This window comes from Pleurodeles waltl, chromosome 8 (genome assembly GCF_031143425.1).
Source record: "Pleurodeles waltl isolate 20211129_DDA chromosome 8, aPleWal1.hap1.20221129, whole genome shotgun sequence".
Lineage (NCBI taxonomy): Eukaryota > Metazoa > Chordata > Amphibia > Caudata > Salamandridae > Pleurodeles > Pleurodeles waltl.
Window position 1 is genome coordinate 350477216 of NC_090447.1, and position 24146 is coordinate 350501361.

Sequence of the window (24146 nt, forward strand, 5' to 3'; positions counted from 1 at the left end):
TTCCGCACCGCTCTCCCCCACTTCTCTGCTGTTCGCAACAGGGACGGACAACACTGGCTGCAGGCTGAGCAAAAGCTATGTAGTTTCCACAGTAGAGAGGGTCTTATACTGGAGGCAATACTTTCTGAATGCATTCCATGAATTCCTTAATTGTTGGAACAGTGAAGCAGGAGATAAAGATTGACTTTTTCTGTAGGTCATAAATACATCACAGTGTACCTTTCTAGAGGTGAAATGTATGCCTGATTTAGGAAAATGAAGGACGATCAGCACCGCTTCTCATTGACAGGTGGAAGGGAAGAGCTGATTTTTTGTTGTTGTTATGTATCAGATGCAAAATGCCTTCCAAGTAGTAGGATGATCTGGTGGAGTAATATTTTGCTTCATTTGGAATGTCCATGCATTCTTGTGGTAGCGTCAGATGTGCACCTTATGCAGCCAAGATGAAGGATGGAAAGACAAGTGGGAAATTTGGGGCTAGAGTTATCTTCATTCTCCTTGGCTCTTTTAAATGGTACATGGCCACGATATTGTCTGTTAGGAAAGAGCTAGTTCTGATCAATAGGACATAATGCATAGCTTGTGTAGCAAAGTGCAATCTTTTTGGCATGGTTACCCCCAATTTTTGCCTGTCAGTGTGCTTTGACTGTTTTCACTGGGATCCTGATAACCAGGACCTCCGTGATTGTGCTCTCTCCCTCTAAACTTGGTTGCCTAGGACTTTGCACACACAACAATTGCCATACTTGTGACCAATCCCTCTTCCTGGGGTATTTAGGGTCTACCTCTTGGGTGGATCCTCACATTCGACATGCAAGATTCCAGAAGGACTCCTCTGCATTGCTTACGTCAGCTTCTGGCCACTGGGACTGCAACTGGACCTGCCAGGAACTGACAATCTGCAACTTCAGTGACAATTCCACTCTGCAACTTTGCTTCTCCGGCTCCTTCCAGAAACTACAACATTTCCCCGGCTGTGCATCCTGAGAGCAGAGAGCCTTCAGTCTGCACAAGAAGAAAGAAGGAATCTCCCTTGGAGTGAAGGAGTCAATCCCCTGCATCTGCGGCACCAACTGCAATGACTACCAGCTGCGTGGATCTGCTCTCCTCCGGAACTGCATGGATCCTGCATCACAGGTGGTGATCTGGAACGGTCCCCTTGGCCCTCTCTACCCGCTGTCCAACTTGGGAGATGGTATTCCATTGCCTCTACTTGCAGGACAGCACCACTGTGCACCACGACTCTTGCATCTACCAAGGCTTGTTTGCTCCTCCTCCAAGGGATCTTTAGGTTCCCTGTAGCCCCAGCCCCCAGCACTCCTTCCTGCAAAGCAGAGTCTCCTGCCTGCTCCTACAGTGAAATGGGCTCCTCTTCAGGTGTACTGAGTGGGCCTCACGGAACTATTTTTTCCAATGCTTATTTTTTTCTATGCTCTTTACTGATTGCTAATGTGTATATAGTAGTGTGCTTACTTACCTCCAGTTGGAGCATTGCATAATTAGTATTCTAGTATTTGTAACACTATAAAGTACCTTTACTGTGTAACACTGTGTTGTTCTTTCATGTGTGATAGTGATGTGTGACTATACTGGTATTGCACAAGCTTTGCATGTTTCCTAGATACGTCTTGGCTGCTCATCCATAGCTACCTCTAGAGAGCCCTGGCTTCCCAGACACTGCCTACACTTCACTGTTAGGGTAAACCTTGACCTGGTATAGCATATAACACTGTAGGTGTCCACCACACACCAGACCACCTTCCTACAGCTTGGTGCACTGCCCGAGCTCTAACAGATAGATCTGGTGCAAAGCTTCTTTCTAGGATCCAGTCTCCTGACTTCAGAGAAAATCCAATAGGGTTCTCTATTCCACTAGGAAGGTATCTATCATGATGGTTCGGGAGGACAAACCCAATTGGAATCGAATTGCTTTCAAGAGGTTCTGTGTGCAGCACCACCATAAAAAATAAAAAAAAGACTTCAAAGCTGTATGGGTCTGTGTCAGCTTGTGTCAACACTGATCTTTCAAGCCACAACACCTGACTCCAGCTGATCAAGGATGCCTTGTGGGATCTGTTATACATCCTATGCATTTTGCAAGTACCTGTATATGTTGCAGGCAACAATGTAGCTTAAAACAATCTTGGCTGCAAGGCTGCATCATTAAGGCATGTCTGACTGCCTCTGGCAGTCAAGCTTTGGGCAGCTTTCAAAATGACTGAAATCTGGCAGGAAGCAAAGTTTCTAGATATATGGCAGCCATGTGGGTTGAGCCAGGTTATTTAGGTTGGCTCTGTTCTTTCCAAACTGCCTGACAATGTTTTCCAGCGCAGCGGTCGCAGCACACCAAGGAGCTCTTACTTTGTGGATCGGCGAGCTTTTGCAGAGGTTCTTGGAGTCTCCTATGAGGCAGCTAGAGTCTGCAGATATTTTGGCAAAAAGAAGAAAGTAAGGCTACTCTTTTTATCCCCACTGAATGATTTTTCCCCTTAAACATATGGAAGAACTTGTTTCCAAGAACGTCTGCTTGGAACTGTGAAGGGTGCCCAAGGCATGCTCATATTTCCTAGCGTAAGTGCACAATTGTGAAAAGTGCTGCAGGCCCGTTTGAACATTTTCTACATAAAACACTGCCTACTCCAAAAAAGAAAAAAATGTTTTTTTTTATTGTCCTTAACAATTTGGAAGGCATTCCCATTTGTAATCTGGTTACCAGTACTCATTCAGTAGTCAGCAAAATATTGTTGTTTTGAGACAAGATTTCGGGTGCAAACCTTAGTACATAATTTAAGCAATCACTATTTGGATTGGACACCCTAAACATACCTTTTCCAAATAGCGATTCCTAATGATTTCCTAAGCCCATTCAGCGATTCGGTAACATTACTGAATCATTAACTGGGGTTAGCACTTTGGAAAATCACATTTTCTTGTTGCAAATCCTGTGATACGACGTATCTCACTGTTCACAACTAGAAAATACGTTTGTACACCGGGCTCAATTGTCTTTGGGAAAAAAAAAAAAAAATCTCATGATGCAAACTTTAATTTTGTAAAGGAAACGTACATTCACACATAAATTTAATGTGTTTAACGCAAAGCTACCTTTTGTTTTTTTATCTCAATCCATTCGCGTCTAAATTTTTGCAAAAAGTAAATACTCACTTCTTCACTAGGAGCAAGCTGCAAAACCACTGGTGTTTCTTCAGAGAATATAGCATGAATAGAATTAGCAACACTGTCCAGGCTAAAGGGAACCACCTAGAAAACAAATTTAACATAAATAAAACATCAAGAGTATACCTTGGCAAAAACATTATTACAGAAACACTGGAAAAACATATTTCAAACAATTATTACTTATGCTGACATTTAAAAAACATTCACAAGTTCAATAGTGACTGCACGTGAAACATGACTTTTGTGGTTCAGTGTTTCCAAAACTGGAAACATTAACAAGCAAAGTAAGCAACAGGAGATACTATTGGGCCAATTACCATCCTTCAATGTCATAAAATGAAAAGAAAAGGGATTTAACACCGCACCACGTGTAATGGCATGGCCCAAATCCTTACAGCCAGTAAATCAGATCATGTGATTTTACATCTTGTTCCAATTTGCTAGCTTGTGGAGCACTCCCAGGGTCCTGCCTGGCTATACTACTTCTGCATTTGTATGAGAACATTAGCTCTACAATGCCATGCACGGATTTGTCAGCTTTATGCATCTTACACTTAACTCATAGTCAAGCTGAACAGATGGCCTACTTTGATCCATACTACTTTGATGCATAAAAAGTGGCAATCTTGAACGAAACAAACAAATATTGTTGAATAAATGCTGGTGCTGAACCCAATAAAAAACGCGTCTTGCAATAGGCGCTGGTAACCCATCTACTATTTTGTTCCGTTGGCAGTTACTGCTGTGAAGCAATTCGAGACAGTGCTTAAGGCATGCAATCTTTTTTTAATGTATTTAATTTTTAAAGCTTTACAAAATCAAGTACAACGGTGATCTAATGGTTCCTCTTTGAAGATGTTGGGAGATGACTTGTTTATAGGTGGATCTTACTAACCCTGTACTCCGTGTCACTGCTGCTAAACCAGGGTCTTATTGAGAGGAGGGGAGGGGGCTCGTCTACTATTCAGCTGCAGGTTACACTCTGCACCCAAGCTCAGGTCACAAGGCTGAAGGCCATACTCCGTGCATTAGGAGCCATGGGGTCAGGGAAAAGGGCTTTGGGAAAAGCTATACCATTAAGGCATGTTGCACTGTGCCGTGTATGGCTGTACACCGAGGGTGATAATTTAACCATAAAAAAAAATAAAAAAAAAATAAAAAAAAACTTTGTTAAAGACAAGTTATGATACTTGGCTTGTTAAAAAAATTTTTTTTTAAAAAAGCCATTACGACACCAATACACAATCTGAGGTTTGCGAGTCAGAGAGAGCTAAGCAAACATTACCCCTCCTCAGAATGTTGCTCATGACCTCACACATGACTAACAGATTTTTCCCAAAAGCAGTCCAATGCAGCAGGAAGGGCCTTACACACAATAGATGTCAGAAAAGCAATCATTTATGATATACAGGTCACTCAGAACTTGAGGAAAAATACAGCAATTATTTGTGGGCCACTCAGTGCACGCCCTAGGTACAGCTGTAACAAATATCCCTAGATGGACTGTAAACATAATTCAGATAAGCTATTCATTAGCCAACAAGCCTTTGCTCAATAACCCAAACGCACACTCAACAAAGGAGAAAGGAGACACTATGGCCTTTAAGACCAATGTTTCTATGCAAGACACGCAGGGCAGCCACATGTCCTCAGAACCTACCTTCACATAGTATTACTACATAGACGTCCAGTCACAAAAAGAGGTTGCGCTGGGGCAAGCAGTACTTAGAAATATTTGTGCTTCCATTTCTTTCTCAACCCACCTTCGCAAGGGAGGTGATATCACTACATAATCTGTGCGAGCAAGAGATTTCATGCAGAGAAGAAAACAGATACCCATTTGTAATTATGGTTTTGCAGCACCAAACACTTTTATATTCACACATGACCCTCTGCCATTGAAGGAGGTTAACGGAAGGGGAGAAAAAGAAAAGAAAAAAAAAAAAAGAATCTAAGATGGTGTGCATGCACATAGGCATTGTGGGATTACAGTCGAAGTCATACAAGCATACAAGTACTCTGCCTATGTAGAATCCCATCCAAACTAAAAACAAGTTTAGGGGACAAAATGAAACACTTTCAGACCCAATTGCTACAAGGGGGAATGGTGTATAGCATGTGAATCTAGAAGGGTTTTAAGCTACAAAACCATAAGTAAACCTCTTTCACTATGTACCAACATATCCTTAAACTTTTACATCCTCTGGCAAGGACACCCTACACACCTACGATAACCTCCTTTATTAAACCACACTGCTACCACAACAGCTTTGTCCCATCACACCTTCAAACCCCACACTTCATTCTGTACCACCCCATCATCTTGTCATCCTCTAGTAACATTCCTGATTTGACATCTAAAATATACTTACATCTTCAACAAGATACGACTTTCCATCCTTAGGGAGAGACAGCTTTTCGACTCCTTTCACTGTGACTAGAACAGTAGCTCGAGGACGATCAAACAAGTTACCTGCTCCAAGCCCCGGCCAAGGAAGGTCCTGTGAGATTTCAAATATTAATATTTTATCCTAACAGATAAAAACATTTTATCATCTATGCTTCCCTCATTTCACGGATGTTATAAGTCAAACCTTGCAAATGTGCTCATTACTATGTAGCCCTGGGGCCTGTGTCTTTATATACTACAAACATGAATAAGTTCTCCTGAACAAAATCCCCATCAGCCTCAAATAGTTACGCAACTGAGCATAAAGTATGTTTCACAGAAAGCAGACTAAACAAGAATGCATGTTCAGGTCTCAGATTTTCATTCTATGAATAGACCGTGTTTTATGACATTACCCAATTGACTAAAAACATTTTACAATTTAATGAAAACCTCAGGTCACTGGAACCCACAGAGATGGTTAGACAGCTCTTTTTAAGAGTCAAAAGATCAAATTTCACCAAGTGACTTGTTACTGAAAGTTGAACCACAGAAATTAAATGTCAACATGAGCATCATCATGTTCAGTTTTTGTACTGATTTCAAGGTGACCTAGCATGACAAATGCTTGCTGTGGGTTTAGTGGGCTTCAAGAATTTCATTGGAAATGTATATTTTCTAGAGCATGATAGTGCGCTAAATTTTCCCACTTCACAAAGGTTTAACTGAGATTAATTTACGGTGAATCTTCAATTATTTTATTTTACATGTAAAAAGAAAAAACAAGTGGGTTTCAGTAGAATGCTAACATTTTCGAAAGCTGTTTAATAGTGGTATACTGAATTTATTATTTTGCATACTCAAGGACTGTCGTTTTAGGAAAGGTTTGAAAGTCCCCAGTACTTGGACTGGCTCCATAAATACCAGTGTAGGCTGTGAAGAGTTTACACTGGGATTTATGAAGTCAGTCCAAGTAGGGGTACGTCTTGCACTATACATTGAACAATTTGTAGAATGTTTAGACAGAGGCAGTAAAGAAACACTTTACATTGTTGCTACCAAGTATTTTTGGTTGACACTTACTTCTTCAATGGAAAAGCCCATAGTCAAGCTAACCAGATCTGGGATCCGCTCACCAGGAACTGGCCAACTGCCATCTCTGAACGTGACAGACTGGGGGGATTTTAGGATGTTCAGCTCATCAGAAAAGGCACCTAAAATAAACGCAATAAATATATTTTTTTAAATAAATACGCATGAAATGTTACCAACCAATCATAGCTTATGTGTCTTATAAAAGACTCCTATATAGTGACAAAAAGTTTCAAATAGTTTTTTTTTTTTTTTTAAACCGTGGAGCAGAGGGGGACAGTAAAACACTTCCATCTCCGGAACCGAGATGAGTATAAAGAGAAAATATGTACAAGCAAAATCCAAAGGTTTAGATACACACACTCGGCTGGAGTTTAAAAACAACACCTCCCACACAAATGAGCCGACTTCCTCGCAAGAAAACAATGTGCCTGCGAGATAAAACCTATACAAACAGCTCAAACACACCACTCCTCTGCCATGACAGGATTTGTTTTTAATCCTGGGTTCGGGGGCAGGTGAGTGCATTACGTGGGGCGGAGGGAAGAAACATCACTACCCTATTTAGCAGAGCAGAAAGGCTCCACAATGCTTTGGAACATTGATATGGGCCCTTATCACCCCTATGGGGAGGGGTGGTAAAACCCCTGCCTACACTGGCAACGTGCTACAGACTAAAAACGGTAACGGGGACAGACTCCATGTAATGCCGCTGGGGTTGTGTCAGCACTGCATCATCAGCTCAAGGCCTGTAGTCAGGACACGTGACCTTGAAATGCGGGCGAAGTCATGTAGTTAGAAAACAATCATACCTGTTGACAATAAATAGTTTCTTCAGCATCGGTAAAACATTAGCCGAGTTTGAGTTGTTTCTGTTAGGGTGGTTTTTATTGAAATACAGGCACATTTTAAAAACCCACATCTTTACAACAGATAGATCGCAGCGATCCGATTCGCTATCCGCCACAGGTTTCCAGACAGGCAGTAGGCATACAACTTGAAGTAAGATAAGCGTTTGAAAAGACCAGTAGGTCAGGCCTTGCTGAGCTGGTGCTATGTTTTGTTTTTAAAATTAAGAAAAAAAACGGAAAATATCCATTTTAACGTGGCAGCCATAGGCTTTCATTAAATATTAATTTAAAAAAAAATAACAGATAACTTTAATAATAAAACAGTACGGATTCCCATCTGTAACAGACCTACATAAATACCTTTTATTTTTAATGAATATCACAGGAAAACAGGATAGTTGTGGGTGTAAAGGAAAGATCCTACTTATTTTAAGTTAGTGAAACCTGAAAACAGTTTAAAAACAAAGAATGGAAAGAAAAAAGGCACTGGGAAATTACTAGCCCTGGCACCGAGTTTCACTTCTGCTTACACTATACATGTGTGATCAGGGGAAATGTCACAACTCACAGTGCGAGAGAGCTACTAGCTGAAATGGGCTTATGCCCTCCACATGCAGTATGTGGTCGTAGGTAAAAATCAATTTCTGAATGACAGTGTAACAATCGATGAAAATGACTAACCCAAAGTGCCTCTATGTATGCCATTTTTATTTGACAATGCTTTGGTTTAGTTGCGGCTGCTGAGACAACAAAAAACATCTCTAGGCCAAACCTAAGCAACCACTGATAAAGTCAATAAGTCTCGCAAATGGGAGAGCTATATGCTTTGTCAATTTCTTTTAGCTATGTTGTACAGCAGCTGCTGTGCAGCATGGCTGAAAGTTAGAAAATAATAGCACAGACGGACATCCCCCTGCCAGGACTTTTGGGTGATTTTTTTCCTGGTGGGACAGGAGGGACAAGCAGCAAAGAGACGAGGCGGGGGGTGGGGTGGACGAGCAAGGACTAACGGGGGAGAGGCAGACCAGACAGGCAACACAGGAGGGTGGGAGGCAGAGCAAACAAAAATCACAGGGTCGGCAGGGAGGTGCAAGTAAAAGGAAATAATATACCACTGAAAGCAGCGAGCAATGAAAGGGCACTGGACAAGGGAAGCAGTACTTGGGCTGTGCTTCAGGGTGGAGACAAACACACAAAGAAGAAGTAAAGTTGTCGCTTGGTAACCAATGACAAGCAAGGAAATGACAGTGATGATGTAGCCAAACAATGGTAAACAATGAGCAGGCTGTAAGCCCCCGAAGTAAAACAAACGGTCTTGAAAGCAACAGCACATGGGCTGTCTCAGGCGAGACCTAAAGTATAGGGTGTAGGGAGAGGTATGGAGGTAGGTGGCAAAGAGAAAGTTGCCCCCAAACATACTGAAGGGCATAAAACAACTGACAGTGCCTTCTGTATCACACCTGAGGGGAAACAGCCTCTACCAGGCAGGCCGCTTACTATGCAGTTTTTACCAGACAGTACTTTACCCTGCAGTTTATGTATATATATTTTTTTTTTAAATAACATACTTTTATTATTAAAAAAGAATTTTAGGATTTAGGAATGGGTAATAATGGTGACTAAGGTTGAGAGTGGATAGTAGGGTGACTTGAGGGTTCGGGTGGATAAATGTAAAGGGAGGTGATGGTGACTAAGGCGCTTGGGTAGTGGTAACAGGAGGAGAGGGTGACGGGTGGCTAAATGGTGGTTAGTGGTAAAAGGATGTTTTGTAACGAGGGATGGTTAGAAGGTATTTAGTGTTATTGAGGCATAAAATCTATGAATTGCAAACAGCTCGCATATATATATATATATATATATATATATATATATATATACACACACACACACACACTATATATATGTATGTATTTAGGCAAGTGTCAACATCACCAGGTGGTACAATTTTAAATCATGTAACTTACACTGGCATTCCCCAATTGGGTAGAAAAGCGGCATTACATGGAACACGACCAAAATGACTATGAGTCATAAAACTAACGAACCCTCGGTGAATGCTTCAACATTTGACTTCACACGAGGGGAGTGGCCAGGACGAAAAAGCAAAAATGAAAAGGCATAAAAATAGCTGAAAACTAGATAAAACAGCATAGGAGTGTGTAAAAATAACAAATGACCAATTAATACACACTCAAAAAAGTGTACCCTAATCTAAGCACAAGCAGAGCAGAAGAACAATCAAGAAATCAACTTTACTTGGTCCGTGCTCCAGAGAACAAAAGAAAAACACAAAGACAAAGTAAAGCCAACATGTGCTCACCAATTAAAAGAAAGAAAATAAGAACGACAATGAAGCCAATGGTAAGTGGCAGGAGAGACAAAAACTTTTTTAGGGTTTAGGTTGGGAAAAAAAAAATATTCGTAAGTGGCAGGCCAGACCTAAAAATCAAGTTAAAAAAAATATTATAATAAAAATTAAAAAAAAAAAAAAAAATCGCTTCTGCACTTCGGTAGTAGTCATTTGGCTCCTACAAACTGCAGAGTCCAAATCACAACAGAAAAGCTATGGTGTCCGTATCAACGAAGTTCTATTATAGAGGTAGCCTACCACCTTTCTGAGTAAGGGTTTGTAGGATACCGTTCACTACTATCTGGACCACTTACATTGGCCATCATGCAATTTGAGAGGTGCTTTAATACTGCAAATTGAACACAGGTCACCTATCTTCAACCAACACCTCCAACAACTATATCCAGCATACATTTTGAAAGGGTGCTAGGAGCACAATGCCAGAAACACAGCTTTGTTGCTTCGTCAGGGATATTAAGTGCCATTAAAATATTACAAAACAATGCAATACGATACGATTTTCCTTCCTGCTGCACCGGCTTTGAATTCTGAGCTAACTCTACTTAGTCTTGCAAAACAGAATGAACTCACACTCCAAAGAAAGAAGAAAACTTCACCCGATGTCTTTAATTCCACTAAGGGAAAAGCGCATATAAAAATCTGCTTTCCCTGTAGGGGGAATCGGCACAATTTAAGCTGCATTAATTACAGAGTAAGATGTAGGCAAGATGGTACATTGATTAACAGATGGGGCTATATTGTAGTGAAAATCGGTGTCGAATTGTATCATTGTGTCCCAGGTCAAACTGAGAGGAGCACACATGCAAGGCCAAATCACCAATTCATTCCAGAAAAGCCACTGGAACTCAATTTATGCACGTACACAACGTTACTTCCAGTCCTTCGACAGCACAACCCATATATAAAGAATGTTGCACTGCACAAGAATGTCAAATAGAAACGGAGGCCATGAAAGAAAGGGGTCTCCTCCAAGGCCACTGTGACGTTGGATGTAGTACTAGAGATTTGAACCAGTTGATGTAGGAGTTAAGAAACTAAGGTATGGACATCACTGCAGACCGACACCCTTGATCTAGTTTGCAGTAGCATGTGATGAGCGCAAACGCCATCTTTAGGTAGCAAAGCTTAAAGTATGCCTTTGACAAGTATGCCTGTTTGGCAGAGTAGCAGTTTTTAACACAGTTGAGTGTGGGTTCCATGGAGAAATTCAGAATCACCTGAGAAAGAACTAAGCCTCTGGGCACACCGCAGGATCCAAAGGTTTACTCAGGCCTTGAAAAGCTCATCTGGACAAATTTCAGCATGAAAATAACTTCAGCCCATTTTCAATAAAGAGGTTTTGAGGGGGGGCTGACAGTTAATACTGCTGAAGACACAAATGAGGTCAAGCAAGGTAACAAAAAAAGGTTGCCATTCACTGCCCGCAAACAAGGAGCTGTAATCTCTGCAACACTTAAAGAGGCTGGCACCACCAAAATAACTGAAAAAGGGGCAATGACTAAGGTTTGGCCAAATATTACCCAGATGTGCAGATAAGCGTTTTTTCTTCCATGCCCCTGCTCCCCAAGTATAACACTTTTTCTACAGCTTCTTAGACCTGCACATCCACTTCTACAACTAGGAAATGGATTTTTAAAATGTTCTTCCCCAACTTCTGTTCACCTATGCAGTCTGTAGAAGTACCACTAGATCCGTCATGCCTCCTTACCACCAAACTGCTAGCCATCTGAGCCAAATGATTGAGGCACGCATCCTAACAATAACACAAGTGAAGTGTGAGTAAGTGGCCTACATGAGGATTTAACACTGATCTTAAAAGCTAGGCACTGGCCTTCGATAAATTTGACTCTACCATTGGGGCCCACCATTTTGAATCTTCCACCATGCTACTGCTCTTCCCTATAACCTCTAAGACATTTCCACTCTCTTGCTATTGTACTACTAAATTATGCGCCATTGCCTCTCCAAAGAGCAGCACTACCCTCTGTATTTAGAAAGAAGCACTCTTCCTCTCCACCAGACAGTGCCTTTGAAGTATTCTGCCCATGGGCTCTGTAGGTTAGAAAGACTCCGGCACAGTAAACCTACGCCGCCCTTCTAACACTTTTTCTGGCAAACTCGGAATGTTTTCCGGTGCAAGAGATGGGTGCCACAAGCTCGTTGGCAGGTGCCCAACTTAACTACTGGTATTGTCTCCAAACAGAACACGACTCACTGTGTTAGATACTGAGGGTTCACACAGTCGTCCTTCGATCAGAGCCGTTCCCAGGTTCAAACCAAGACACAACATGTGCAACCACCCCGATCCGGAAGAAAGAGCAGAATAAGGTTAGCAGGTGGAAATATTTTTTCTAAAATGGCTGGAATACCAATGCACTTTTATTAATACAAACTACCGAATTTAGAATACAAAAGTGGGTATTACAAAAATAATCCACAGCGGTGCCAAAAGTGAAGTTTAAAGCTAGCCGTGAAATAAGGAATTTAAAGCGTTATCGAAGCGCTGTTTTTTCTACTAGGTAGTTGCTTACCGTTACGCGAAGAATTCAGGCAAGAGTGAAACTAGAACGTGCACTTTGTAATTGGCCACTCATAAAATCGGTGCTTCCCATGGGCCAGTAAATAATCTCCTAAAGGTTTCCACACGTTTTTACCACTTAGAAACCAAAAAGAGCTAATTTTCGTTTACAGAAGTACGCAACTACCACGTCCAACACTCGATGAATTTACAAACGTAAACAGCGCAAAATGAAATATCACAAAGAAATCAACGAGTTCTCACACAAACGTCTGTTATTTGCACAACAAGAGGGTGTGCTCAAACCAACTTCAGCAGGGAATGGAGCCCAATGTGACCTTAGCAGTGTCTCTTACTGGAACAAACAGCAGAGAAGTCGACCGAGCCATTCTTCCCTGCACCAAACTAGATAAATCTGGACCGAATAACAGACAACTACGGAAAATAAAAAGCTCAGCGGCTTTCTGCATTTTCAAGAACGGCGAGGTTAGTTAACCTTGTTCAGACACAAACATTCTTTCCTGCAGTTAGAGCCTACTCGATGGTGAAGCGTGACCTTGATTTAAAAAAAATCTATTTTAATGCAAAATATCTTTCCTTGATCTTGCCCCCAACTTGCAAAAGGTGGCACTAGAGGGCTGTGCCCCAAATAATTCTTCCCAGTCACAACTCGCATCGAATTAGAAAATATATGACTACAGCAGACGAAAGGAAGCCGACCAATGCATACTATAAAAAGCAGGCCCACACTAAATTAACATTGGCCCAATCTCATTAATTTCACATTGCGCTTGCTACAAGGAAGTCCTGAAATGACACCATTAAGCTGGGTCCCATAATTACACGATGTTCGTACCAAAAATGTAGAACGAGTATCTGCTGTTTGAAGCGACTCTATTTTTTATGCAATATTTGTGTGTGTGAAATGAGTCCTTCCATCCAAAACAGACATGGGGGCGCATTTCACGCTAAACTGTAGTGCTAAATGAAGATTTTGTACAGCAACACGTGATCGTGTAATTTTCCCAACATTTAGCAAATTTTACACCACCCTGATGAAAAGACTAGTTATTTTAATAATAAACAACTACGGTATCTATGTAGTATCCTTGGCCTAGGTGATTTCACGAACAACCCAGTAGTGCATACCTTGAGCGGTCAGATGGCACAAAAAGACACGGAGAAGACTTCAGCTGTAGCACTTCGTAGATAATTTATAAAGTTTATCAATACAAATCAGGTAATTTGATATAGGAACCGGCGAAAGCAACAAACCTGTCAAAAAGCACAGTTTATTACTGCTAACCACAAAATGAAAATATCGCCCCGAATGATCCAAACACAAAAAAGGGCAGTAGCCGCTGAACTCATGAATTCAGAATTTTTAAAACTATCCCTAATTTCGCTAGAAACTGACCTCTGAAATGTATGCTATGCTTGATTTGTGCCTCATCTCCAAAAACTAAAATAACAAAAAAAAGTAAAATGTAAACCTTCATTGTTGGGGAAGCTTTTGGGCCCTCACCAATAACAGCCTGTAGAGAGACATATGTTTCTGATTCACGCTAGTAAAGCCAACACACTGCCAGCTTTCTGGCTTTCTCTGCGCTTGTTTTTATATGTTTTCTAAACCTTCATTGTTGGGGAAGCTTTTGGGTCCTCACCAATAACAAAAATTATATATACGGAAAAATATTTGTAACGAAAAAGGCATACATTAATAGTAGTCCCTTGCACTGAAGGGAATTACTTTGCATGCGCTCTCTGTAAAAAAGACTCATGCCACCAGTCATGTTTTAGATACTCAGTGGCAGAAGTGGGCCAACCATTTGCCCACTGAATTCGGCTGAAACAAAAACGTGAATTAATTACATGACAACAAATCAATGAATGAAGACGGCAGGCTGAAACCCCCTATAAGAACGGAAACTAAATATGTAAATTTAATAAAATCAAAAGGTCTTGGATGACTCCAGGAGTAAAAACACTCTGGTATCACAAATGACAGGCTTGAGCATGCACTCCACCACTTGTACAGTTGACCATGCATTAACAAAGCTGGAAATCTCGCTTAAATGGGGATGGATTGATTCCATAGGGAGTCCCCTTCACACAGCCAGCAGCGATAACCACCCTAATGTCACCTACCAGTCCCTATGAAAATGTGTGCAGCTTCATTACATTACAGGCATCTGAACACCTGCAACATTTTGTATATTTCATGTTTTGCCCCATTTTACATTAAATCACAGAGTAATAATAGTATGTGCTCCTCCCATAGCTCAAAAGCTCACTAAATGTGCCACACAGTGAAGAGGAAACAAGCATTGGCAAAGCCAAGAGGTTTAGCCCTTGTTTTTTCTTTTGCATTCTAACTTGCTAACTGGATTATAAATATAAGAAAACTGTTATAATGTTTGTTTCAAATTTTATAAACTGTTAATAGTGGTTCATGTTGCGATATATGTTGAATTAGTGCCCCACGGTTCCAAACTCATAACTTATACCTTAGTTAATATGGCACTGTATTATAGTAATGTGTAGTTAGTCAAGTTCCACTGTACCTGCTCCACCATTCAAATCATGCCCCTTTTTAACTTCAAGGTAACCAGAGTTGTGACTCCCTGTTTAGTAGTAAAATATAGCAATATTTGGTGTTCAGAGGAGCTCTGATAACTTTATGCCACATTGCCACTGCACCTGCTGCACCAAAATATGATCTTAATGCCTGCAAGATATCTGCTCTTGTGACTGCCTGTTAAGAAATACAATTTAGCAATATTTGGTGTTTAGAATTGTTCCTAGAGCTTTTGGCCCTAGTCTCACTGCACCTGCTACACCACTAAAATCATGACCCTAGTGCCTGCAAAGTAACTGCACTTGTGACTGCCTGTTTAGTAGTAACATTTAGCAGTAGTATGTGTTTAGAGGGATTCTGACACATTGTGGCACTGGTGCCACTTTACCTGCTGTACCATTAAAACCACAACCCTAGTGCATGCACGATAACTACACTTTTGACTGCCAGTTTAGTTGTAAAATGTAGCAATAATAAGTGTTAAGTGGGGCAGTGCTAGCGCAGGTGTTTTTAATAAAAAGTATTAAAGTGTTCTTGTACTATGAGTAATGGATTTCTGTAGAAAATGTAATAACGTAGAAAAATAGCGAATGCATTTGAAAATGTGATCACGATGAGTGGCCGTCAATGTTCATGAAGTATACTTATTAATGGCTTATTAAAATGAAATATTGAGTATATGTTTGATTAACATAGTAATATGTCATATTGACGGCTACGCATCATGTATTAGCTTTATTAACTGTAGGCCTAACTTAGCGGAGGTTTTGGCATAGTTGCACGGCCTCATGTCAAGCTGTATTTCTTAAGGTTTAATAAAATGACTGTTCAGAGAATTAAACTGCGATTTTTCATTGTATTGTGTAAATGTGCTCGTAGCAAAGTTGTTCTCATGAGAACCGATTACTAGAAGATGCTATCTTGCTAAATGTAACATTATGAGTGTAATGTGTGTGAGACTGACTTTCTCAGGAGGAGAACAATGGAGACACTGACTGGAGTATAAGCTGCAACAATATTGTTACCTGATGAGCCAGATGATGAGGACATTACAAGAGAAGCCAATCAGCGACATGAGATCGGAGTAGTGGTAGAATTCATAGATTTGAAGTTTTCGTTTTATTGGACAAAATGTGAACATGCGATCCCTTGACCAACAGGGGTTTGGAAAGTAGTTTAAGGCAGTGCTATAAATGGAAAAATAGAAGTGCAGGTACTCTGTACCAGAGTACCTGCTTGTTTCTGAGAAGTGCTGGTACTCTCCCATTAAAAGTATTACGTTTTTCTTGAGATATGCCGGTACTCTCCCTCTCAAAATAAAAAGTGCCAGTACTCAGTACCAGCGAGTACCGGCCCATTTAAAGCACTGGTTTTAGGAAATTTAACTTAACAGGACTGCACTGAGAAGAAACCATCATTTGCCATTTTGCCAGTGTGCATCTATCTTGCCTAGCCCACTGCCCATTTTCTTGCTGGCCGAAAGGTCAATTTCTTCTTGTGTGTCTTGATGCGAGATGTGCTTAACTTAATGCTTAAAGGCTTTGCGTTTCTGAAATTTGATGCTGAGCCCTGAATCCTTGTTGACTGACTGATGTCCTGATGGCGAAGACTATCTTAGCTTGCCGATCCAAATGAGGAACGGTATCCTTGTACCCATGTGTTAGTTATGCCTGTTTGCCTTCTTCCTTCTAGGTACCAACCGCACTATTTTGATAGAGTTATAGTTGGATGTTGTCCAAATGTGTGTTTCCTAAATTGTTCTGCAAGAAGCCCAACATGCTGATGCTAATCTGGTGTTAGTTAAGGATTCCTTACTAATGAGAATTTGCCACAGGGAATAATGCTGATGAATTTCTTTGCCAAGTCTAAGTGTGTGTGATATCATTTGCGCAATTATTTGTGTTATTGATTTACACTGTAACCTTAGAATGTGTAATAGTTCAAGCTTTGATTAGACTGCGTTTCTTTTGCAGATTTGGACAGCCAGTGTTGTTTCTGTGTGTGTACCATTTGATTTTGAGATTATCTTACATGACTTTAGCATTGTTAATATAGTGAAATAAATATTCTAACTTTTACTAAAGGTGCGGTTATTCATGACTGAAAAGTCAGTGTGTGACAATTACTGACTCCTTCGAATATTAATGCTATTGATTATTGATAATATTGATTATTGACCTGCATGTACTGGAGTTATGGTGGGAACATCTTAATTGTGAGTCAAAAGTTCATTTACCTAGTCGCATCCCATTGTAAGTTTACTTATTAAGGCCAGATGCGTTAACAGCAGCTAGAGCTTTTGTTTTTGGTGCCACTGCACCTGCTGCACCATATAAATCATGACTCTAGTGCCTACTAGATACCTGCACTTGTGTCAGCCTGTTTAAAAGTAAAACGTAGCAATTATCTGTGTTTAGAGGGGTTCTGACACCTTTTGGCCCCGGTGTCACTGCATCTGCTGCACAATTCAAATCACGACCCTAATGCCTACAAGGTAACTACACTTGTGGCTGCCTGCTTAGTAGTAAAATATAGCAATATCTGGTGTTTAGAGGAGTTCTGAAAACTTTTGGCTCTGGTGCCACTACACCTGCAGCACCATTCGAATCATGACCCTAGTGGCTGCAAGATAACTGCACCTGTGACAGCCTGTTAAGAAAGCCACTGAGAGACTAACAACTCAAAATAAAATATTGCCCAAGTATGCACATGACTTTTCTTTAAAAACGAGTGGTAATTTAAGAAACAAAACACACATTATTTTAATATTTACAAATATTATTCATCAGAAATGTACGAAGTAATGAAAAACACAACATAACCAACCCACTCGCTGCTTGCTTTAAATCTGCAACCAGTACTCCACTCCAAGATGGCCAACATGTTTACACACATTCCAATGCAAAAAGATATGGATTGTGCACCACTGCACAAAGTCAGTAAAGTCCAGTAACACAACGTTGTCTTTTACAAATCTTCATTTTTTATTATTTCTTTTTCTTGAACAAACGAGCAATCAGCTTGTTTGTTCAAGAAAAAGAAATAATAAAAAAATGAAGATTTTGCTCGTTTGTTCAAGAAAAAGAAATAATAAAAAATGAAGATTTTTAAAAGACAACGTTGTGTTACTGGACTTTACTGACTTTGTGCAATGGTGCACGATCCATATCTTTTTGCATGTAATCCTTTCAGGATTGCCCCTGTGGTGGCAGGTGCTGTGATTTGTGCACAGGTATAGCCATAGATATTGGGCGACTACATAGTTCAGAGTTTTAATATTTATGGTAGTCCATGACTGGTGCATTTGTAAGGTTTAACCCGCCACCAATTCAGTAGCACACATTTCAATGCAAACTGACTTGCACTCAGTTCAGCTTTTTGCGTACACTAACAAGTTACCCAAAACCAGAAGGTGTACTTCCGCCATGCTCAACAAGACAGCAAAAGCAGAACAAAGGACCAGGAACAGAACAGAAGTGACCTTGTTGTGTAGCCATTTTAGCTATAGTTTTATACACGTTATTTTAGCAGACTAGGCCTGCCGCTGTGCACTTTAACCTTAATATATTTGATTCAGCTTCGTATTTATCATTTTAACAATAGCTACATTTGCGGTTTTGCTTTATTTTCTCTATCTAGCCGTTCTTCGCCTAGGCCAGCACTGTGTTCTTAAACAAGACATTTCTTACACTTTGTGCTTTTCTCAAGGCTACAGCAAGATAGGTTGCCGGCAAAAGTGGTACGCTTTGTCTCTAATGTTCATAGAAACATAAACACTCTTATGTGGGGGGGATCCTTTCTTGGAACATCAGCTGTTTTATTAGAAAACACGACTCTGACCCATGTACGTTAGAGGGATTTTCCAGCCAGATGACCACGACTGTATGCCAATTGCTAAGTGCTTCACTGCAGCTGCTTCTGTAGACCACGATTTCCCTGAGGAGTCAACTGTGTGATGCGCGTGGTTGCCCAATCATCCCTGCTCTAGGGTGGAGATGAGACACTGCTAGTTAGCTGGAACAAAACCAGGATTAGGCAGACAGGTGTCACCTGCAGTGGGTTCAGACTCAGCCCCCTACGGCGCAAGTGATCCTGCCGCCCAAATCCAGTAGTCTCATTAGGATAATCAGAGCCTACGCGACAACCTGCTAGCCAATAAAAAGCAAGCAAATTCAAGCGACGTTTGAACGCAAAGTTCAGGTAAGTAGGTAAGGGGGAGGTTCTAAGTACCTTTAAATAATTTCTTAAGTAACATAAGACTTCACAAGCGCTGTGCAGGAAAAACCTAAAAAAAAAACAAAAAAAAAACTCTTTCCTCTACTCAGTCCTGCAGCACCAACGATTACCAGCAATAGGCATTTCAGAATGATCTTTTGTTTAATGATGTCTGCTTGAGTTTTAAGATCGATTGTGATCTCATTCACTGGATGGCTCATTTACAGGTTCCTAGTGAGACACCATATATATATATATATATATATATATATATATATATATATATATAGGTCTGGGGCAAAAGGAGTCCCAAACGTTCAAGATTACCTTTTGGTTATGGATAGTCAAGAAGGAAGGAACACAAACATATTTACCACCAAGGACATTCTGTTGAAGTTGAAGTCACGCCCTACACATTTAAACTCCGGAGCCATTATGTACTTTTTTTGCTAAATTGAAGAAACTGTTTTAAATGGCCTACTCTTTGATAATAGGCTGAGAACAAAGCCACCTAACGTTGTAATAAACCCGGATCTGATGTCAAGACTGGAATACTACATTTTGATGCACATGGACCTCCAAAGTGACCTGGTAAGTAACATGTAACAAACATGTATTCCAGCACAAAAGTACATGCAACATGACTGATAAAAAAAGGGGGCATGCATGCACATATGCTATTTCCTCTCACACTAGCAGTTCTTGCCAAATCAACTATTTTCATGATCCACTCCGTTTTCCACAATAATACAAAATTACTCTACATTGGTGGTGAGAGGTGAACCAAAGTTTTAGAATTTACATAAATTTAAATCTCAACTAGGAGCACATTGGGACGGAGTGGGTCAACCAAAAAACAAATGAGCAACAACTAACTGGACGCCCTTTGATGTTTGAGGATCTAAAGAACAAACATATCTCACTCTTCTACAAAACCCATTTGAAGTTGATAATTCAAGTTACTAGGAAGAAGCAATTTGATACAAATAATTAGTTGTTCATTCTACCAGAAGGCAAGAGCTGTACCCAGGTACAAGGACAACAATCTCCCTTTTCAAAACTCATTTGCTGCTAATCTAGAATGAGTGACGGAAGTGTGGCTAAAGCACATACAACGCGATTCCACACATTTTCTATACGAGGGATCAAAATACAGATCCAGGACAGCCAGACCCATTACACGTTTTCAGTGTGACTGACCACTGACTATGGAAATTAGTTTTACTGGAAATCATTGTATGTACATTTGTCTTCTGTAGACATCCTGAGAATTTGGCATGGGCACAGACCATCTATCCCTACTTCAGATATCCACATTGTAGACTAAACTACCCAAATATGTATCACACTAATCAACAGTAAATCACAACTTTGAAAAAAAATATTGAATATATTTAAAAAAAAAAAAAAATCACGCCAGTTTCTCATATTCATTTTAATATATTATATGTCACTTAAAAATTATAATTCAAATCATTTTCTAGGTCAGAGACTTTACAAGATGTTTACCAGCAAGAAGGATTAATCCATGCAAAAGGCTACATACAAATACAAAAACGTTCATGAAAATATAGTTATAACCTGTTCTACTGAGTGTTGCTACTGCAGGAGAACTCTTGAAATAGGAATACCAATAGGAACGTTGATGGAATCACTGATTTTAAGATAGTTAAGAGATCATCTGAACTCCACACAGTCGAGGCTGCAGTTGTGTCCATATCCTCTGCCCAATGACCTGCCTAGAATGCCCAGGTCTCGTTCTGCTCCACGGTCTTCCTAAATCTAATTATTCAGACTGGGAGTAGTTCACGTCAAACTCCAGTGGTGGTTGGGTAGCATAACACCATGCCTTATAACCAAAAGACACAATCTTGTGCATGAACAGGATAAGGCTCTCTCTCATATAATCAAAGAAATTCTTGTAAAGTGGCATACACAACTGGAACTCCTTTATTTCATAGTAATGGCAAGCAGCCATTCCGAACACTTGCGTGTGCTTTTACCCAGCAGTATATGCATGTAAAATCAACTACAATATCATATTAAAGCAAAGAATCCCAAAGTCAGATCAGTGAGCAGCATACCAAGATTTGCAACTCATATGTGTATTTCATGATAAAGCACAATTTCCTAGCCAAGAACGAATAAATAAAAACAAGGCTACGATTACACCATTCGGCTACGATTAAACCATTCAGAGACTGCCTTACCGTTCATGCGGTTTAAGAGTAGGTGTATGTGAAACAAATACAAAATAATCAAACCGTATGAGTCCCTGTCCAGTTTCTGCAAAAACGTTTGAAGAACACAGGTTATTTGATAACCTGTACAATAAAATACGTTTAGGATTTCCGGTTTCATAAATCTCAGTGACTTAGTTTCGAAGAGATCGTATAGAGCTGTACCTGTTAATATAAACAGAATTTCTAAAAAGTACATGGTTGAACGCCAGAAATTTACCATGGTTTCCTATTTTATTTACAAAGATTTGTTTCGTTTAGGATTTACAGTTGTTTATGACAAGAGCTGAATGTTTGATGTTTCGCTGAACAGCAGTAAGGAGGTGGTGGCAGCAGCAGCACCTGACCCGGCCTGTAAATGTGTTGCTATACAGGATGCTCTGGTCCAAATACACAAGACAAGGCAAATGTGGCAATGCTTCCGCTATATACGTGGTCGTCGGGGAAGATGCGGTTAATGGGAACCCGGTACTACTAAAGCAGTGAGTAAAGGCAGCGTGAAGACAGAAAGGGGAAGCTTTGGTGGAAATAATGAGTAGGAAAAAAGAGGATGCGTGGTGAGAGGTGGAGTGGGAGATGTCCTGCTCCCTCCTCTCCGGTCACGCTGAGAGATCAGCTGATGCGTCAAGCGCACACGACACCCGGGGCAGCCCATATCGGTGTCCCCGCGAAGAACATCCACCCTTTGGAGTCACAGTCCCCGCTTAAATGTATTGAAAACGTACACTTCGGAAGGGGGAACTTAGAATAACCCCTCGAACGCACCAGAGACCCCAACAAACCCAAACCGGACTGTCACAAGTCATTTTTGACCCGGGGCTGTGGGTACAGTAGAAACGTATTCTAACCTATAATCTCGTGTGTGGTGTAACTGAATGAAAATGCTCTTCTTCCATCCATGGCTAGGGCTATTGGTTGTGCAAGACGGCGATGCCCCCTAACTGACCTCCTACAAGCCCACAATTATTCCTTCTTTACTTACCCGCCACAAAAGCAGCAGCCACCACTATTATATATGGAACGAGCCGCTCCATTGCCGCAGCAATATTCAGTTTCGCCTTCCTGGTCAACCACTGCAGCTCCGTCAACCCCTGCGCCCCCTTCTAGCAACTGCAGCGACTACATCCAGCAAACCACCGCCCCCCTGCCATCGCAGCCAATTGCCGTATACGCACCAGCTCCAGGAAGGTGAACCACCCAATGGGAAAGTAGAGATTTCCAAAGCAATGGAAATGGAGGAAGGAAAAATCACTAATCACGCTTTCCTAATAAATGCAGTGGCCATCTTGAAGTAGACAGAAATCATATTAGATGTCGCAAAAATTATCAATTACAGGAAAAAACATGGGCAATGGTGCATTTTTTAAGAATTCAACTTTTTAAGTGCAATTAAGGTACGTGCAAAAAACAATACATTCATTAAAGACTTGAAAATATAATTTTAATAGAACTCGGAAGCGCTCACATTTCTGTCTTTTTATAAACTGCACATTACCACGGAAACTATGAACATGTTTTCCCGTTAATACCAGTTATATTTTCACCTCTCCACAGGCAAGAAAAAACATTACTTCCTTTCTAGGAAAAAAAAGATGACTCCAATTTCAAAACGCTCGTCAAAAATGACGAAACTTGATAGGGACAGGAATCTTAAAAAAAATATTTAATTGTTCTCTATAGTGTGAACCTTGCCCAAGCGGGTTTTAGGTAGTTTTTTACAGAAAGTGTAACCAACAAGAAATAAATGATGACATTACATTGAATGAAGATGTGAAGCACACATATGATAGAAGGTTTGTTCATAATATAGAGGTTGTAGTGTCTTGCATGATTTAGAACAGAAACCTTTATGGCTTCCAGTCCTGCCAAGTTTCCTAGGTCAATTGTTATGTTGGGGCGAACCTTTTGAGAGGGATGTGTTAGTCTCTCATAGCCAGTCGGGTCCCCATGTTTGGGACACTGTTGGTATGCCCCTGGCGTAAGGGGACGAGATAATAAAAGGATGTGTGATGTTCGCGCCACAGGTCAGTAACCCAATAAATTCAGTGAGTGTCTGTTGTTTTTTCCACTGTTTCCTGCTAAACGTATTGGTGGGCCCGTGACAGCAACGCAACAAATTAGCGACAAGCTCTGGTTACGAACCCCAGTGACAACGTTTGATGCAAGCGCATTGTACCTGAGGGCACGCCGCATCCCGGGTCCCGGCGGTCGCTCCCATGATCACTCTATACAGGGCTGCAATGATTCCTGCTGTCGCCGCCTCGGAATCGGCACACCCGCCGGCCCTCCATGCGTTTCTCCAGTTCGTGACAGTGAGTGCATGCCCCACGAGGCCCCGCCCACCGTGCATCCCTGTGCGTGCCTCTCTGGAGGGAGTGCACTGCTGATGGCGGGGGTGGGTGCCATATTTAAACTCACGAGCCCTGCTGCCCTGCCCCCACGACATTGTGTGTGAAAGCAGCTCTTGAAGGGAAAAACAAACAGTAAATCACCGTGTTGTTCATCGCACGTCTCCAAGGAGGGAGCGTGTAGTGAGGGTTGAGAGGAGTGTGGGCCCAGAGAAAAAAAAACGAGTTTGTGTGGTCCAGGGAAGGCGAGCACAAGTAAAGGTGGGGACAGGAAGAACATGGCAGAAATAAGCCAGGCATAAGAAAACAGTACACATGCAGGACAATGACTTTCCTACGTGACTGGAGTATTATTCCAGCAAGC

General features: G+C 41.0%; 1 protein-coding gene across 1 annotated transcript in view; it reads right to left on the bottom strand.

The window, feature by feature from the left end:
- Nucleotides 1-22588, bottom strand: part of ATP6AP2 (ATPase H+ transporting accessory protein 2) — a 114797-nt gene extending 92209 nt beyond the window's left edge. The window contains exons 1-4 of the mRNA XM_069204219.1: nucleotides 22417-22588; nucleotides 6653-6783; nucleotides 5553-5681; nucleotides 3166-3261 (exon numbers count right to left, since the gene is read on the bottom strand). Of these exons, the coding sequence (XP_069060320.1) occupies nucleotides 3166-3261; nucleotides 5553-5681; nucleotides 6653-6783; nucleotides 22417-22468 (408 nt within the window). The 5' untranslated portion in view covers nucleotides 22469-22588. The remainder of the gene's footprint in view (nucleotides 1-3165; nucleotides 3262-5552; nucleotides 5682-6652; nucleotides 6784-22416) is intronic.
- Nucleotides 22589-24146: the final 1558 nt, after the last annotated feature.